We start from the raw sequence: 19,117 nt of genomic DNA on the forward strand, positions 1-19,117 counted from the left end.
TAGATCAGACAAATAATAATATTAATAATCATAATAAAGTCAATATCTACAACAGATCAATATGTATTTGTTAGAATAAATACTATAAATACAGTTTTATTTTCAGAATAAACTTTGCCAAACACTATATATATATATATATATATATATATATATATATATATATATATATATATATATATACATACATACAAATACATATTGATCTGTTGTGGATATTGACTTATTATATTTATTATGATATATTATATATTATATTTATTATGATATATATATCATAGTGTGTGTATTTAAATTGATTTATTTATTATATTATAATAATGTATTTAAATGTGAAATGGACATGAAATTGTTCAATAAATAAATACAAATATTTTGTTATTTATGCTCACATTTCCATTTAAAATGTCTGACTTTCTCTCTAACCAGGCGTGACTTTTATTTTGACATCCAAAAATTCTCAATGACTTTTGTCTGGCAGGATGTGAAGTCAGAAAGCAGTTGAACACGCCATTCAAGTTTTGTCCTTTTCAGTTCACATGTGTCATGTCGCTAAAACATTATTCACACATGTATATTATTCAGCTCGATAACAATCGCAAGCGGCACTTTACATGTGACGGACTGTAAACACCTCATTCACCTCTGGACACATCTGTCTTCACACACGTGTTCAGCACAGGTCACCCGTGCTTTGATAACAGGAAACTGTTTACATGTTACGTGTGTGTCACAGAACGGCAGCTTATTACAAGGTACCATGCATTTCTTATTTGTTCTCAAGGTTTAGTCACACACTTCTGCTGGTGTCAGCTTGACAGGTGCTGTCTGTTATTTTGGATGCATGCAAGCTTTGTATAAACTATAGGATCAAAGCTGATCTGTGGCCAAAAGTAGATTGCTTTTAGCGCAGAGATTGTTATAACACCCAGGGATTGCAGGTTTTTGCATATAGAGGAGACCGGGGCAAGTTGTTATCTAATGTTGGGTAAGTTACTCTAAAAAGGTATTTAACTACTAATTAGATCATCTGCATTGTAATTAGATTACTGTACTAATTACTCTGTCTGAAAAGTAATTGCATGACTTATTACTAATTGCTTTATAAAACCCTGATCAACCTCGACCAGATGAAAAATACAAGGATAGACATGAAACTGTTCTTTTAATTCTTTCAAATAAATCATAAGAAATCAAATGAATGATTCATGAAGTGGCCAAAGAATTTAAGGGGCCAGCGTTAAATTATAAAACATATTTTTTAACATCAGACGTTATATTTTGGTTTTGAATTCAATATTGTTTTATAAAGAATTGTTCTATAGTCTATACAGTACATTTAATGGAATTACATCAGAAGTAACTGTAATTAAGAGTAATCCCTTACTTTTTCCAAATGAAAAAGTAACTTAATTAAAGTAATAAATTACTTAATGCATTACACCCAACTCTGGTTTTATCTAAGGTTTTTAAGTCAAAAGTTCAATTATACAAGTGTCTTTTTTCCTAGTTGTATAATATATGATTTAGTAATTTGTATTTAAACACCTAATTTAAAACGGTCATAAATTGCAATAGTTATTGTAAATACAATCCTCAAAACTATAATTTATTGTTCATAATTATTTTACAATATACACCTTTTTCCACGATTCAACCGTTTTCAATTTCCGGTCTCCAGTGTTTTCTCTCACATCGGTGTATATTCTTAGCGGGTAATGTAATGTTTAAAGTATTGCATTTGTAAAAATTGTCAAAAAGCATGCCGATGGTTCACAGAGTCGAGATTACTTTTTTTATAGACGGTGTCAATGTTATCATTAAGTATTCTGAGTTGTTATGACAGCCAACAACTGCACAAGTTGAGCCTGCAATACATTTTTACTCCAAGTAACACTTAAATGGTTGTTGTTTTCCTCTGGATCATGCATTTAGGCAGTTTATACTTGGCGTCTCGAGACCAGAAATAAAAAAACAGGCAATTAGAATCTTCATGGCGCCGACCAGAGGTAAAACCTATAAAAGGCTGTTTAAAGGGAACCGTTTACATAATAATTATAATTTATGCCATCTCAAATTTGTATGACTGTCTTCTGAATGCAAGAGATGTGTTTGTCCTACAATGTCATTCAATGGTGCTCAAAACTCTCAAGCTACAAAAGGATACAAAGGCAGAGTCTGGTACAAGGATGCAATTTTCTGTGATGTTTTTTGTTTGAGTTGTTTTTAATTTGTTCACATACAAATATGCAATTTGCGGAACAAAAAACAACATTAGACCCCAATAGATTTAAACAAAGGTGCAAAAAATACCATTATTTGAAGAAAGATAAATAATTACAAGCATACAGAGCCAAATAAGTAAAGTCATGATAAAGGCATGTGGTCGTACACCACCAAAAATGATAAAAAGATGCCGAGATTTGAGCACACATAAAAGTATTTATAGCTTTGTTTTTGGATGAGGTTGAAAGAGTTTTAATATAAATTCCAACATCTCTTTGGAAATGAGAGAAAATGGGTTTGATATTTAACACGTTACATTTATGAAGTACTTGGCAAGTATTATAATTAAATTACATAAGAAATACACAACTTCATATTGTTTCTCGAAAACAGTAAACCCAAAATTGTTAACATAAAGTTGAATTTGCACGATGCAAATCCTCGAATGTATGCATTTTTGGCATGCGCTGTTGTTGACTACTAAAAGAGTATCACAAAGTAGTTGTAGTGCGCATGCGTCAAAGTCGGATTCGCTCGCAGTCAAAAGAGTATCATTTGAAATGCAGTGCGGTCGATCAGGCGCAATCTGATCAGGAACGCAGAAAATGAAATATACTTGGCAGGGCTGGGTATTGATCCAGATTTAAATTCACAAGCTATCGATTCCATTCTGATTTTTCGATTCAGTTTGATATTGATTCATATGGGTATAGCTCAGTTATAATGTCCTTTTTGCTTGCATAAGAAAGAAATTCTCTCCCAGCTAATGCTGTTAATTATCCTGCGGACCTTCTAATTTTGTACATTTACGAAAATATAAATTTTACTAATTATATATTTGTTTTAATATTTTTTGCTTTCCATTAATAAATATGATATGTTGCATATATAATATTTTTTTTACATGTTTATTGTTTAATTGCAAAATTTGAACTATTTACAGGTATTTACACTGATTTGTTGAACATATGTTAAAACCCGGTACTGTCTCTTTAAGAAACCTGGCAGATCTCTTAAAAGCATCTAGATATCAGTGCATATTAATGAGAGAGCACTTGAATAGTGTCATTTCATGTCCCCCAAACCCAGCCATGCAACAATGTCTGGTTTATGTACAGTGCTCTGCGCATGTGTCAAGTGTGTGAGGGAGTGGAGTGTGTAAATGAACTTCGTTCATGAACGTGCCAAGGAGACTTTGTTATTTTTTGAGCTTGGAAATTTTGAACCCCATTGACATACATTGTATGGGCATAAACACCTCATATACCTTCATTTGGGTTCTGCAGAAAAAAGAAAGTAATTTTTTGGTGGGAACTATTTCTTTAAAATCAGGTTCCATGGTGACAACTTGCCCTGCTATTGCTGACATTTGATTAGGGACCTAGAAACAGATTTCAGTGTAGTCTCAGACTTTTGAACTCTGTATATTAATTATATTTGATCTCATATCGACTCTTTAACTTTCTTTGCAGATGCCTCTGTCCTGATACAGTTCTGCAACATTTTCATCAGCTTAATCTGTGTTATTAAGCTACAATACTTTTGCTGCCTCTAGTATGCGGACTTTAAGCTGACGGTGGTCATCCCTCTACTATGTTCAGGCTCCGCTCCTTTTGGGGGCGTTCCCGCTCACTGTTTCACAGCGCGGCCGTCAGTCGTGACCAGGTGCTTGAGCAGCTTCAGGTGTGCTCTGCAGAAAACCAGGTGTTTGATGTGGTGGGCCGGAACAAAGCCAAGCTCTCGGCAAGCCATGTGGGCTGTGCTATCGGACTGTTGTGGCAGTTTCAGAGAGAAAGGCCACAGATGCTCAGAACCATCGAGCTTGTTCGGAATCACCCACAGTTCCTGACGCTTCGAGTTTTGGCAGAAAACAAGATCAGTGACATGGATGATGTTTCAGTGGTGGATATGCTCTATGACGTTCTTAGGTACAGAGTAAAATCCAGCAGAATTGACTGTGTCAGGACAGCACTATGAATTTTTGTCCAAATCGTGCAGCCCTAGTTTGCAGCAAATTTGCAGTGAACTCTAAATGTTTGTAAGGGATTGCTAGCATTTTGCTTGGCATTGGTAGAAACTATGCTAAAACATGCTAGCAACCATTATAAAAATCTAGAGTTCTGACCAACTTGCAGTAACCTTGCCGCAAATTTGGCGCTTGTTACTTTTACATGCAAATGAGCTTGCTATTCGCCGCAAACTTTTGCCAGCTCTTCACTGGTTTTAGTGAACCTGTAGCAAACCTTTGGTGACGAGTTTGCTGCAAAGCTCATTTGCATGTGAAAATAACAATTGCCGAATTTGCTACAAGTTTGCGGCAACTCTAGATTTTTTGCAAGGGAATGCCTAACAACATGCTAAAAACATCCTTTACAAAAATCGAAATTCCATGTCAAATTTGCTGAAATCTTGCCGCAAATTTGCCAGTCATTATTTTCACATGCAGATGAGCTTGTGATTCACTGCAAATATTTGCCAGAAGTTTGCAGCTCTTCTCCGGTAGAGGTGAACATGCAGCAAACCTTTGGAAACAATGGATAATTTGCTGCAAGTTTGCCACAAAGCTCATTTGCATGTGAAAATGATCAGTGTCGAATTTGCGGCAAGTTAGTGACAAATTTGCCATGAATTCTCGGTTTTTGTAAGGGATTTTAGCAGTGCCAAATAACATGCTGGCAATGCCTAGCAACATGCTAAAACATGCTAGATGCACCTAGCTACATGCTATCAACGCCTAGAAACATGATAAACATGCTAGCAATGCGTCACTACATGATAAAACTTGCAACCAACACCTAGTTACATGCTTGCAACATTTAGCTACATGTTAGCAACACCTAGCTACACGCTAGCAATGTGTACTAACATGCTAGCGATGCCTTGCTACATGCCAAAACATGCTGACATGTTTTAGCATATAGCTTGGCAAGTGTTATCCTACAATTAAACACAAAATTAATCAGTATCGTAATGGTCATTAAAAAACTATATTGGTCAATCTCTTAATTGTTATGAAAATAATATAAAAATGCTAAACATTTTAATGGAACTAAAAACAGGCTTTTTTATGAATGTAATTTCATTGATTCAATATATTTTGTCGAGTAATGTGTCTTGGACCTATTTAGCATTTAGGCAGGGCAATATTTAATTTGATGCCAATGAAAATGAGGCAGTGATGGATAGATCTGCAGCCTGTTCAATAGGTTGTTCTGTTCAGATTTTCACAATCACATTTTGTTACCAGGAACTTTTTTTTTTACTTAACAGTGAATCAACACTAGTATACACCAGTACAACCAATTGAACGGTCTGTACATCTATTCCCCAATTTTTACTCATGAAAATTAAATATAGCTTGTACCCTAAGTCCATTTGAGTTTCTTGTCATCCACTTCACTTGTTTCCTTGCCTGTCTTTGATTGGATTTGTGTCTTTTTTTTAAAGGCTTAATATAGAACAGCACGACTCTCTTGTCCAGCAGTTGGTGACAGAGGCTTGGAACAGACTAGAGAGGTACATGAAAAATACAGACAATGATGAGCATTTTCAATAGCTGACATCCACATTTTCTGTCAGACTGAAATTAAAGGAATAGTTCACCCAAAAATGACATCATTATTTACAACATGCAGCTCTCTACCATGTAACGACAGATCACAGTGACCATAGCAACGTATATTTTGGTTTGTTCCTCAAACAGATTTCATTTTGGGGTGAACTAAACCTTTAAACATTTGTTTGTTAGGCCAGGCTTTTCATCCTTTTTATCCTCTTCGTAGATTTCAGATGCCAACACTGTCAAAATTTGCTGTTTGTCTGAGCGATCAGTTTCTTCAGCACAGTCCATTGATGGGTCAGATTACTGAAATTGTGAGTCAGAGATTGGATTCAGTTGAAGATGCCAGGTGTGTATTTATTTGAACCATTACACAGACTAAAGTGATAGTTCACTCAAAAATATTAATTCTCTCATCATTTACTCACTATCATGTCACTCCAAACCTGTATCCATGTCTTTATTCTCTAGAAAACAAAATATATTTTTAAGAATGTTCCAACTGTTTTTGTCCAAACAATGTAACATTGGACTCCCATTGACTTTCATTTTATGTACAAAAAAAAGACACTTAAGACATTTCCACAGAAGAAAGAAATGCATACAGGTTTGGAGTGACATGAGGGTGAGTAAATGATCACAGAATTTAAAACAGAATTTTTGGGTGAACTGTCCCTTTAAGTTATATTTGGTCAGAAGAAAGTAAAATCATCAAGAAACAGTCTAAGTTATTGCTGTCTGTTGTGTATATACCTAACACCACGTGTGTGATGACACACTTTGTTGATGTACTGCCGCCACACACAGGAATTACATCTTTCGTGAATGGCTCAATTTCATCCACCAAGAACAGTGGTCTCATCACAAAAAGATGATGCTTTAGATAACTTTACAGGTCAAATAATAATGGTTTTTTTTTAAATAGGACAAAAAATATTTTCGCCTTTATAGCATCTGGATACTATAGGAGTGGTGGTGGCGTAGTGGGCTAAAGCACTGGGCTGTTAATCAGAAGGTCGTTGGTTCGAACCCCATGGCCACCACCATTGTGCCCTTGAGGAAGGCACTTAACTCCAGTTTGCTCCGGGGGGGATTGTCCCTGTAATAATTGCACTGTAAATCGCATTGGATAAAAGCATCTGCCAAATGCATAAATGCATAAATGTAAATGGATACTGGCACTGTTTACTTCCATTCCATACTGTTAACTGAGGTAATCAACATGCAACAAATGCTGTGAGTTGAACATTCCTTTAATTGATAAATGGTGTGATTACATCTTTGTTTTCCTCTCTAAAGAGTGCTTACAACCTTGATGATCAGCATTTCCTCCCTGGCATCGCCACAATTGCGTGACGCACTGATTGAAAAAGCGCACGACCTCCTTGAAAAAATGGACCCGCATCAGTTTAACAACCCCAGAAGGGTGGTGCAGTTCCTTCGTAACGTCAAGCATAACCACCGACCTCTCTTGGAGAAATGCAGCCAGATCCTCCTGCAGAACATCTCCCATCTGGATGCAGAACACATCAGTATCATTCTGGGCCTGTATCAGTCCATGCAGTTCAATAATTGTGATTTCCGGCTGGCTGCAAAACAGAGGCTGATTGAGTTGGTCGACAACAGCAGTGATCCTGCCACTTTCACCAAACTCTTTGCTTCTCTAGGACCAATGGCAGGACAAGGAATCAGAGAGGGGTGAGCAATAGGAATAGGGATGGTAATCATAACTAATTTATCGATTGAAGTTCACATTCCAGTTCTATAAAAGCTGCTGTAAGAGATTATTTTTAGGCATTGAACACAATGCCTAAAATGTTCCTATACTACCTTGGCTCTTAAAGGGACAGTTCACCCAAATATTTAAATTCTCTCATCATTTACTCACCCTCATGATATGTATGTATGTAGGTGTGTATGATTTTCTTTTTTCTGCAGAACACAAACAAACATTAATTGATGAATATCTCAGCTCTGTGGGTCCATACAATGCAAGTAAATGGGTACCAAAAATGAAGGTCCAAACACATCAATACTCCAGTAGTTTAATCTATGTCTTCAGAAGCGATATAATAGGTGTGGGTGAGAAACAGATCGATATTTATCAATCCCCACTTACACTTTCACATTTTTCACATATCTTTAGTTTTTTGCGATTTGCATTCTTCGTGCTTGTCACCACCTACTGGGCAGGGAGGAGAATTTATAGTAAAAAAGGACTTAAATATTGATCTATTTCTCGTCCACACCTAGCATATTGCTTCTGAAGACATGGAATTAACCACTGGAGTTGGATGAATTTACTTCCTTTGTGTGCTTTTGGATGCTTTTTGGAGCTTCAAAGTTCTGGTCACCATTCACTTGCAATGGCAGGACCTACAGAGCTGAGATATTATTATTTTTTTTATGTCTTTGAGGGTGAGTAAATGATGAGAGAATTTTCATTTTGGGGTGAACTATCCTTTTTACAACATCAGAGCATGGTAGGGCTGTCTTTAAAGGTTTATTTGTCATGGTTACAAAATCAATTCCTTCTATGGAAAATATGAATGGGATTTTTACTTCCGAAACCGCGATATGACCTTGTGCGATTATTAAACTGAAAGGGCTGCGATTTTAAATAAATAAATATTCTGCTCTCTTCAAAGTTTATTTGCGCTGCAGTCTATATTAAGTTAGAGCATTGTTACAGTGTTTTCAGTGCAGTTCTGCACTCCACAACTCCCGCTCATGCTTAAAGTAACAGAAGTGCTCAGAGTTCGAATCCGTTTGCTTACGGGCTCTGAATAAGAATAAAGAGTAACATTTATATTAAAAAATGATATATTGTGTTTAATGCATTATTCAATCAACCAACATTATTTTTGACAGCAAAAACTAGGCAACAACTATTGTTTTACCAACAGGGAAATTCAGCTAACAGTGACATTGAGCAGAAAGCTTACATATAACCAGTTTTGACCGAGCTGCTGATAAAAGTTAAATGATCAGCATCGACTGATGAGATGAAAAGAAAGTTGGAGATGTTAAAATCATGATTGTATCATCCCTAATATTTAAGTTGACTGTTTCAAATACTAATGTTGATGATTAGTGAGCTGAGACCCTGTCACAAAATGGACAAAAACAGGTACACGGTGGATGGTAACATTTGGATACGAAGAAGACTTTGTTTCACTGTTTACATATTTATTTGTTTGTGGTTGAACTGAAAAAAGGTCTCAGTTTGGTTCTTTTTAAGAGGGCTCAAGTGTGAAAACCCCAGTAGCGTTTTTGCAGTTGAACATGTGGAAAACATTTCCATCGCAATATTTTTCAAAATAATCGCAATATGACTTTTTGTCCAAATCGTGCAGTCCTACTTTGGTGCCAAGTCTAGCGGAAGTTAGCAATTGGCTGAATTTCTTAGCCTATAGAACCTTTAAGAAACTCCCACCCAAAACAAAAACTAATTTTGGAATCATGTTCTTTTTATTTTTATTTTTTTTAATTTCAAGAGTGCCATTTATTGTAAACATCTGCATGTGATTTTGTTTTAACTGCACATTGCCGTATAAATAAACAGTCAGTAATTACACTGATTTAACATTCAACATTCTGCCACAAATGCTGTCAATTGAGCTTAACTTGTATTGAACCCCGAATATTCGTTTAACTCTATGAACTCCTTGCCCCCTTGTGTCTGTGTGATTTGTCATCATATTATTTGTGACACTGGATTGGCTTTGCAGGTTAGAGAGTACTGCTCTGCTATTGGCTGATGAGTTCAATACCCAACAGGCTCTAGCTGTGGTGGAGACAATGGAGGAAATGCAATGCAGGAACCTTCAGTTGATAAACAAGTAAGATAAATAATCTGTATTAATATAAACAAGAATGAACCTCTCAGACACAATGTTTGCAGTGAGGTTTGATAACTAAAATCGTATATATCACAGTATGCATAATTTTGTATCACAGTAACAATATATAACATGTTACAGTTATGTTTTCTTGATATTCAAAAATGTTTTTATTTTTATAAAAAGTTTGTATATTGAAGCACCATGTTGTAATGCCCAGTGATACCTTTACAAATGAAAGCTACTTCATCTCATTTATTAATTTCTCTTTTTATTTGGAATTTGATGCATGAAAAGATTGGAGTGATAAGTGGCATCTGTGCACAAACAGATTCACATGATTTAAAGGGATAGTTCTCCCAAAAATTCTCTCATTATTTACTCACCCTCATGCCATCCCAGATTTGTATGACTTTCTTTCTTCTGCAGAACACAAATGAAGATTTTTAGAAGAATATCTCGGCTCATATCTCAGAATATCTAGGTCCATACAATGCAAGTTAATGGTAGTCAGAACTCTGAAGGTCCGAAAATCACATTAAGTCAGGATAAAATTAATCCATAAGACTCCAGTTGTTAAATCCATGTCTTCAGGAGCAATATGATAGGTGTTGGTGAGAGACAGAGCAATATTTAAGTCCTTTTTTTTCTCTTTAAATCTCCAACATTGACCAGCCCCGACCAGTAGGTGGCGATATGCACGAAGATGAAAATTGCCAAAAAACGAAACAAAAGAATGTGAAAGTGGAGATTTATAGTTAAAAAGGACTGGAAGGCGTTACTGTAGTTGCACCCAGCTGCCTGGTGTTAATGTGTTCACTGCAGGATTGGCTTGAAAGACAAGGAGTTCGGTCTTGGCTGGGTTAAGTTGGAGGTTGTGTTCCTTCATTCAGGCCAGCAGAGATTCGAGCAGTTACTGTGGTGGTGTTGGGCTGGAAAGACAAGTAGAGTTGCGTGTCATCAGCGTAGCAGTGGTAAGAGAAACCATTTGCCTGAATGGGTACCAGTGATGTGTATATAGAGATGAGAAGTGGCCCAAGCACCGAACCCTGAGGTACCCCAGTAAGTAGCTGATGTGGCTTGGACACCTCGCCTCTCCAGGCTACCTTGAAGGATCTACCTGAGAGATAGGAATTAAACCAGTCAAGCACAGTTCCACTGAAGCCCAGCGAAGAGAGGGTGTAGAGTAAGATCTGATGGTTGACTGTGTCGAAGGCTGCAGAAAGGTCCAGCAGAATCGGGGCAGATGATCTGAATTCAGCTTTTGGCTGTCTCAGCAACTCAGTGGAGTGTCCACTTCTGAAGCCTGACTGATTGTCATCCAGCAGATTGTTCTGTGAGAGATAAGCAGAGATTTGATTGAAAACTGCCCTTTCAAGTGTTTTTGCCATGATTGGGATGAGAGAGACTGGTCTGTAGTGTTCCTTTTATGTGGGGTTTAGATTCTGGCAATGCAGCAGAGAGATTCAAGTTCTGGCCACCATTCACTTGCATTGTATGGACCTACAGAGCTGAGATGTTCTTCTAAAAATCTCCATTTGTGTTTTGCATAAGAAAGAAACATCCCACATCTGGGATAGCATGAGGCTGTGTATATGATGAGAGTTTTTTGGCGTTTTTGGGCGAACTATTCCTATAACACCTGATTTAAAAAAACTAAGGATTCATAACCAGATAAAAATGGATAGCTCTGATAGTACATAGTTTAATCGGTGTCATTTCCGTACTATTTGTGTTCTGAAAGGATGGCAGCAATAATCTGCACGAATCTGGAGTGCTATCGTGCAGTGGAAATCGCTCGAATCACTCAAACTCTCCTTTTGCTGCATTGCCAGAATCCAGAGATCTTCTCCAGACTGAGAACCAAACTGCTTCAGTAAGTGCTTACAAAACCACACCGCTCAATTATTTTAGAGACTATTGTCTATTCATTGCTCAAAGTCCTGTGTCTAGAGTCTGTATATTAATTACCTCATCAAACATATTGTTTTTTACCAAATAATCTTTTCCTCTTTCAACTGACTTTGCTTCTATCACCTATAGTTATCTCCACGTCAGTGTGTACCCTTACGAGGTGACCATGCTAACTAGGGTGATGTCTATGCTCCCTTCTCACCGTCTCGATGAGGGCATCCTCTCCCGCGTGAATGCTGTGCTTCCTCAGTGCAACCTAAACGACCTGAACACTTTCGCCATGGTTGTTGCCAAATGGATTCGCAATGACCCCTCATACCGTCACAACACACCCATCAAGTATGTTCGCCTCCTCCAGACCCTGAACCGTTGCGGACATGAGCGGCTACATAAATTCGACCGCCTGGACGTGGTGTTGGAGGAAGTCAGGTACTTGTCGGGGGAGTGGTTTGAGGAGATGCTTCTGGAAGAGTCCATGGTCACCATACAGAGACTGCTTGAGCAGATATCCTTGACTAACGTGCCTGAGCTGGCCATTTATCTGACCAGGACCAACTACCTCTGTGCCGCACTGCTGGACCGTATCGCTAGTGTGACGATTGAAAACATAGACAAGGTTGGAAAAGTCATTTTAAGTGCTGTTTAAATGAATTCTGTTTGTAGAATCTCACAATAGTAGTTACTGGAATTCTGCTGCTGAAAAATGAGGCTCAGTTCAGAATGGAATACAAGTGCATACTAACCTCAGCAAAAAAAGAACATTTTCAACTGCTTTTATTTTCAGCAAACGTAATATGTGTAAATATTTGTTGAACATAAATAGATTAAACAACTAAGATATCTCCTCCTCATGGACTGCACCAGATTTGCTAGTTCATGCTGTGAGATGTTACCCCACTGTTCCACCAAGGCACTTGCAAGTTCCCGGACACTTCTGGGGGAAAAGGCCTGGCCCTAGCCCTCACCGTCCGATCCAACGGGTCCGAGACGTGCTCAATGGGATTGAGATCTGGGCTCTTCGCTGGCCATGGCAGTACACTGACATTCCTGTCTCGCAGGAAATCATGCACAGAATGAGCAGTATGGCTGGTGGCATTGTCATGCTGGAAGGTCATGTCAGGATGAGCATGCAGGAAGGGTACCACATGAGGGAGGCGGATGTCTTCCCTGTAACGCACAGTGTTGAGTTTGCCTGCAATGACCACAAGCTCAGTCCGAAGATACTGTGACACACCGCCCACCTCAAAATCGATCCCGCTCCAGAGCACAGGCCTCGGTGTAACGCTCATTCCTTTGATGATAAATGCGAGTCCGACCATCACCCCATGTGAGACAAAACCGCGACTCGTCAGTGAAGAGCACTTGTTGCCAGTCCTGCCTGGTCCAGCGATGGTGGGTTTGTGCCCATAGGCGACGTTGTTGACGGTGATGTCTGGTAAGGACCTGCCTTACAACAGGCCTGCAAGTCCTCAGTCCAGCCTCTCTCAGCCTATTGCGGACAGTCTGAGCACTGATGGAGGGATTGTGCATTCTTGGTTTTATCCTGTACCTGTCCCGCAGGTGTGATCTTCGGATGTACCAATCCTTTTGCATGTGTTGTTACACGTGGTCTGCCACTGCAAGGACGATAAGCTGTCCTTGCTTGTCTCCCTGAAGCACTGTCTTAGGCGTCTCACATTACGGACATTGCAATTTATTGCCCTGGCCACATCTGCAGTCCTCATTCTTCCATGCAGCGTGCCTAAGCCATGTTAACGCAAATGAGAAGGGACCCTTAGCATCTTTCTTTTGGTGTTTTGAGAGTCAGTAGAAAGGTCTCTTTAATGTCGTAACTTTTTATAACTGTGATCTTAATTGCCTACCGTCTGTAAGCTGTTAGTGTCTTAAGGACCGTTCCACAGGTGCATGTTCATTAATTGTTTATGGTTTATTGAACAAGCATGGAAAACATTGTTTTTAACCCTTTACTATAAAGATCTGTAAAGTTATTTAGATTTAAAAAAAAATTATCTTTAAAATACAGTGTCCTGAAAAAGGGACCTTTTTTTTTGCTGAGTTTAATTAGAAAATGCAATTGAAGGAACAGTTCAGCCAAAATTTGAAAATGATCTCATAATTTGCTCACCCTCATGCCATCCCAGATGAATATGACTTTCTTTCATCTGCAAAATACAAATTGTAGTCATTCTCAAAACAATGGTATCGGGACATCCCTACTATTTAATGTGTTTCTGTTCTTGTAAGAAAGTGCCTGCTTAAAAAAAATATATATATTTTTTATGTGCATTATTGTCTGTTTTGTCCGAACAGATTCATCACTCTGCAACATATGCCACTTTGCTGCCTTTTGCTGTGTTAAATTATGACCCACCGAGAGCGGAGGAGTTCTTTGACGTTTGCATTCAACATTTCACTCCTTATATAAGTAAGGTCCTCCATAGTGCTTTTTGTAAACATTTAGCTTCTAAATGTTATTATGTACCGCTAACATGTTCTTGTTGATTCAATCAGGTTCTTTTGATCCTCACCTGCTGGTTCTCTTGGCATATGCACTGGCGATGGCCGATTATTTTCCTGAGGAAGTGATTAGAGAGATTTTCAATGTGGACTTTCTTGCCAAGTTGGATGCCCAGCTGGAGAGTATGTCAATTTTAATAAATGGCTTTTAGCTTAAAGTCTGGTTCAAATGGCAGCTTATTCTATCCAGGAAATGCCCACTAAGATGGGAAGAGATTGTGTGACTGACATTTAAATTGACAAAGCAGTGCCTTTTATTGTTAAGTGCCTTTTAGGGGTGGCTTTATTTGAAAGAGATTACACAACAATAATAGACTGTGGAAAAATGAATCCAATTAATGGCATGACAGAAAATCACAGATAAAATTTCTATCTATCCAGATATAATAACTAGTGATTGTGTTTGATTTATCTGGTTACTGATAGCCCTGCCGTATGCTCTGAACTTGCGTGTGCGTTTGCGTCTGATGGAGCTGAATCGTGCTGTGTGTCTGGAGTGTCCTGAGTTCCAGGTGCCCTGGTTCCATGAGCGCTACTGTAAACAGCTACAGAAGAGAGGTGTGCACATACTGCAAATTTCTGCACAATATTTTGTCTATCAGATGCTACTAAGAATCTAAAAGCATTTGTGCTTAGCACACATTCATGTTCACTAGGGCTGGGTGATATAGCTGTGAAATTATTTCGGTCATAACACTATCATACTTGAAAGTTGTGAGACAAGGAATAATAAGACCGTCGTCTTTAGGTAAAGTAATGACAGAATAAAATAAAAAACATTTAATTATTGTGTTATTCATGTATTGCTTAATTTTATTTTGCCAGCAAAATCATTACAAATATATTGTAAACATTTAATATTATCGACCAGGGCTGCGTTTCCCAAAGCATTGCAAGTTTAAGTTGATCGTAGAGACCATTGGTGCCAATGATATACTTGGCTTGCGATGCTTTTGGGAAACGCAGCCCAGGCCTGATATCAGATTTCATTCTGTGTACGTGGTATCCATTTTTTTCTGTCTACATTTAATGTGTCCTATTGTGAAAAATGTTAGGTATGTCAACCTCATATATGATCTTTCCTTTTGATCTATCTTGGACCGTAGCCAATAGCTCAATCAGTCCAGTCCAGAAGCAGATTCATAAGATGCTCGGGGAGGTGCTGGGAGGAATCAACTGTGCCAAAGTGGGAGTGCTGACTCCATACTTCTATACTGTTGGTGAGTATAAAGTGAAGTCAATGTGGGTCTCCCACTTCAGGCTCTGTGAGATGGTAGTGCCCAGGAACCTGAATGACTCCACTGCTGCCACAGTGCTGTTTAGAATGGTGAGGGGGGTCAGTGTTGGGGTGTTTCTCATAAAGTCCAAATCATCTCCACCGTTTTGAGCGTGTTCAGCTCCAGGTTGTTTTGACTGCACCAGACTGTTTAACCTCCCTTCTGTATGCAAACTCATCGTCATCTCTGATGAGGGCGATGACAGTGGTGTTGTCTGCAAACTTCATGAGCTTGACAGAGGTGGTCCTTGGTAATGCAGTCATTGGTGTAGAGGGAGAAGAGTAGTGGGGAGTGCACACATCCCTGGGGGGGCACCAGTGCTGATTGTACAGGTGCTGGAAGTGAATTTCCCCTGTTTCACAAGCTGCTGCCTGTCCGTCAGAAAGCTGCTAATCCACTGACAGATAGACAGGAATGGAGAGCTTATGTAGTTTAGTCTGGAGAATACCTGGGATGATGGTGTTGAAAGCCAAACAGAAGTCCACAAAAAGGATTCTTGCATATGTCCCTGGTCTGTCCAGATGTTGCAGGATATGATGCAATCCCATGTTGACTGCATCCTCAACAGACCTGTTTGCTCGATAAGCAAATTGAAGGGGATCTAGAAAGGGTCCATTGATGTCCTTCAGGTGGGCCAACACCAGTCTCTCAAAACATTTCATGACCACATACGTCAGGCCGACAGGTCTGTAGTCATTAAGTCCTGCGATTTTTGGTTTCTTTGGGAGAGGAATGATGATTGAGAGTTTGAAGCAGCATGGGACATCAGGGTGACGATGGGGGCCAGCTGGGTAGCACAGGATCTAAGTCACATGGGCGAAACACCATCTGGGCCCTGGAAGACATGGCACACATCCTCTTCACAGATCTTAAGTGCAGGTTGAGTAGCAGGAGGGAGGTTGTAGGGAGTGTTGGTGTTTGTGTGAAGTGAAGGTCAGGGTGGGTGTTGGGTGTGAGATTCTGCCTTTCAAATCTACAGTAGAACTAATTCAGGTCGTCAGCCAGTTGTTGGACCACCACAGGGTTGGGGGTAGGAGTCCTTTAATTCTTAAGTTGTTTCATGCCACTCCACACTGATGCAGGGTCATTAGCTGAAAACTTGTTTTTCAGCACAAAAGGAAACTGTGGCAGCAGTGGATGATTTCCTAAAATGTTTAAGCACAAGGCTCAATTATTTGAGTTTGCTTGATTTTTTTTATACTGTGTGAGAAAAACATTTTATGAACCGTGACCAACCAGCATAATTTTGATTGACTACTTTCATTTGCAGGCAGATGATACTACAGGGTAACAGTTCCCTCTATACCATTTAGTGCTGGTTCAGTCCATCTCAAGTGGTCCAATATAGGTTGCTTGACCTTTTTTTAATTAGTGTCTATGTATTGGTATTGCAAAACCACCTGTTTTTTTATTTTAATTTTACTTGGTTTAACCACGATGGCCATCTTTGTATCATGGCACATGACAAATTTTGGTTATACAGCTGTCTACGGAAACCTCATTATCTCGGCTCAGGATGGTCCTTGCTCCTTGGAACAAAAAAACGATCTCTAGGGAACATTACAAGGTACATTAACACTGGCGGCCAAAAGTTTGGAATAATGTTCAGATTTTGCTTTTATGGAAAGAAATTGATACTTTTATTCACCAAAGTGGCATTCAACTGATCACAATGTATAGTCAGGACAGAGTTCTCATCAAAAAGAGATGGCTGTCGGGGTTAAACCATGTAAAATAAAAATACAAAACTGGTGGTTTTGCAATATCAATACATAGAGGTAATCACACAGGAAAATACAAAATGGTCAAGCAACCAACTTTACAATTATTGGACCACTTGAGATGGACTGACCCTGCTGCCTCTGTAGGCATATTGATTTCACTGTAATATTTTTGTCATCAGATTTTGAATTTGTCTTGGATCATCACCTTCAGCCGATACCCTACAGCGAGCAGAGTCAACTACAGATCAGCGAGAATGGAAAAGTTCACTGGGAATCAGGATCAATAGACAGAGAGAGGACAGAACTGCTGCCAGGTGTTCGCCGGTGTGTATTATATATTACCTACACATGATCTACTTAAAACACACTTCCAATTTGTATTCGGTTATAAATACATTTTTGTTGAAAGGATGGTTTACCAAAAAGTAAAAAATTATCTCATCATTTACTTTCATTTTTTCTTCTGCTAAACACAAATTGAGATTTGTAGATCCATATAATGCAAGTTCATGTTGATCAAAACTTTGAAGCTCCAAAAAGCAGCATAAAAGTAATCAAGTCAAAATGTATTTCTGTAGCACATTTAAAAGCAACAGAGTTGCACCAAAGTGCTGTACAATAAAACGTTGAGCATATAGAAAGAAAGCATTAAAGAAAAACATGCAGCATACAAAATATAAACACATTAAATAAAATCAATAAGAATCCAGTGGTTTAATCCATGTCTTCAGAAGTGATATGATAGGTATGGGTGAGAAACAGATTAATTTAAGTCCTTTTTTACTATAAATTCTCCTCCCTGCCCAGTAGGTGACGATATGCATGAAGAATGTAAAATGTAAAAAGGAGATTTATTTATATAATATATATATATATATATATATATATATATATATATGATCTGTTTCTCTCCCACTATCATATAAATTCTGAGGACATGGATTAAACCACTGGAGTCTTTTGGATTACTTTTATGCTGCCTTCATGTGTCTTTTGGAGCTTCAAAGTTCTGGTCACCATTCACTTGCATTGTAAGGGCTTGCAGAGCTGAGATATTCTTCTAAAAATCTTAATTTGTGTTCTGCAAAAGAAAGCAAGTCATGCACATCTGGTATGGCTTGATGGTGAGTAAATGATGAGAGAATTTACATTTTTGGTGAACTGTTCCTTTAAGTTGGATTTTCGTGAATCATTTCAAACGCTTTAAATCAGTTCAGAACCTGGATCCAACAATTCCTTTGTCATCATTTAAAAACGTTTAAGGTTTGCATTCGTGTAAAAATATGCTTTGATTATTTTTAACTAGATTTTATTGCTTACATTTGAATAATATTGAATCTAATTGGCTACAATGGCTGTTTGGTTGAAATAATTGATCCTGTAATTAAAAAGCAAAACAAAAACAAACCTTAAAGCCTTTTCTGGACAAATGCTAAGAATATTTGATATGTTTAATCAAATAACAACAAAGGCTAACCTAAAGATTCTGTTGCCCTATACATACACGTAATGTAATTTTCTCTGCACTGTTTCTGTCCAGTGTTGCATTGGATTTCCTGGATTCCAAATCCTTCTGTAAAAATTCTCGCCACATGAAAGGAGAGGCCATGATGAGGAAAAGACATCTGGAGATTTTAGGATATCATGTGCTACAGGTCAGTAGAGAGGAAAAAGATCTGTTTATATACTATGCTAATTACATGTACATGACAAGAGTGTGTTTTTGGTGTATTCTTACACAGATTCCTCACTTTGAATGGAATTCAATGGAGCTCTCCACACAAGATGCGTTGAGAGAATACTTGAGGAAGAAAATTTTCACAGACTTGCCCTTTATCTGATCTCTAGCAAAGACTATGTACTGCAGATTACTAATGTAATCTTATATCATGTTTTATACAACTGTTCATCAATTGATAAATTTGTAATAAATGATGAGATATTACTCAGTCGCTGTTTTCATTCACAAGGATGACATTTCTACTTGTGTTTGGCTTTATATATGTATTTATGTTGTTTTACATGAAAGAGAAAATGTATATGAATGGAATTAAATGG

General features: G+C 38.2%; 1 protein-coding gene across 1 annotated transcript; it reads left to right on the top strand.

Annotated features, from left to right (window-relative positions):
• The first annotated feature begins 514 nt into the window (after nucleotides 1-514).
• Nucleotides 515-19,116, top strand: fastkd1 (FAST kinase domains 1). Its single transcript, XM_052149148.1, has 15 exons — nucleotides 515-755; nucleotides 3,699-4,154; nucleotides 5,674-5,742; nucleotides 6,009-6,134; nucleotides 7,085-7,483; nucleotides 9,517-9,627; nucleotides 11,372-11,503; nucleotides 11,671-12,157; nucleotides 13,852-13,966; nucleotides 14,053-14,181; nucleotides 14,485-14,616; nucleotides 15,165-15,278; nucleotides 17,239-17,383; nucleotides 18,600-18,714; nucleotides 18,802-19,116. Exons 2-15 carry the CDS (start codon nucleotides 3,820-3,822, stop codon nucleotides 18,898-18,900), a joined length of 2,508 nt encoding a protein of 835 aa, XP_052005108.1. The 5' UTR covers nucleotides 515-755; nucleotides 3,699-3,819; the 3' UTR covers nucleotides 18,901-19,116.
• The last annotated feature ends 1 nt before the right edge of the window (nucleotide 19,117 follows it).

The sequence above is a fragment of the Xyrauchen texanus genome, chromosome 18 (genome assembly GCF_025860055.1).
Source record: "Xyrauchen texanus isolate HMW12.3.18 chromosome 18, RBS_HiC_50CHRs, whole genome shotgun sequence".
NCBI lineage: Eukaryota > Metazoa > Chordata > Actinopteri > Cypriniformes > Catostomidae > Xyrauchen > Xyrauchen texanus.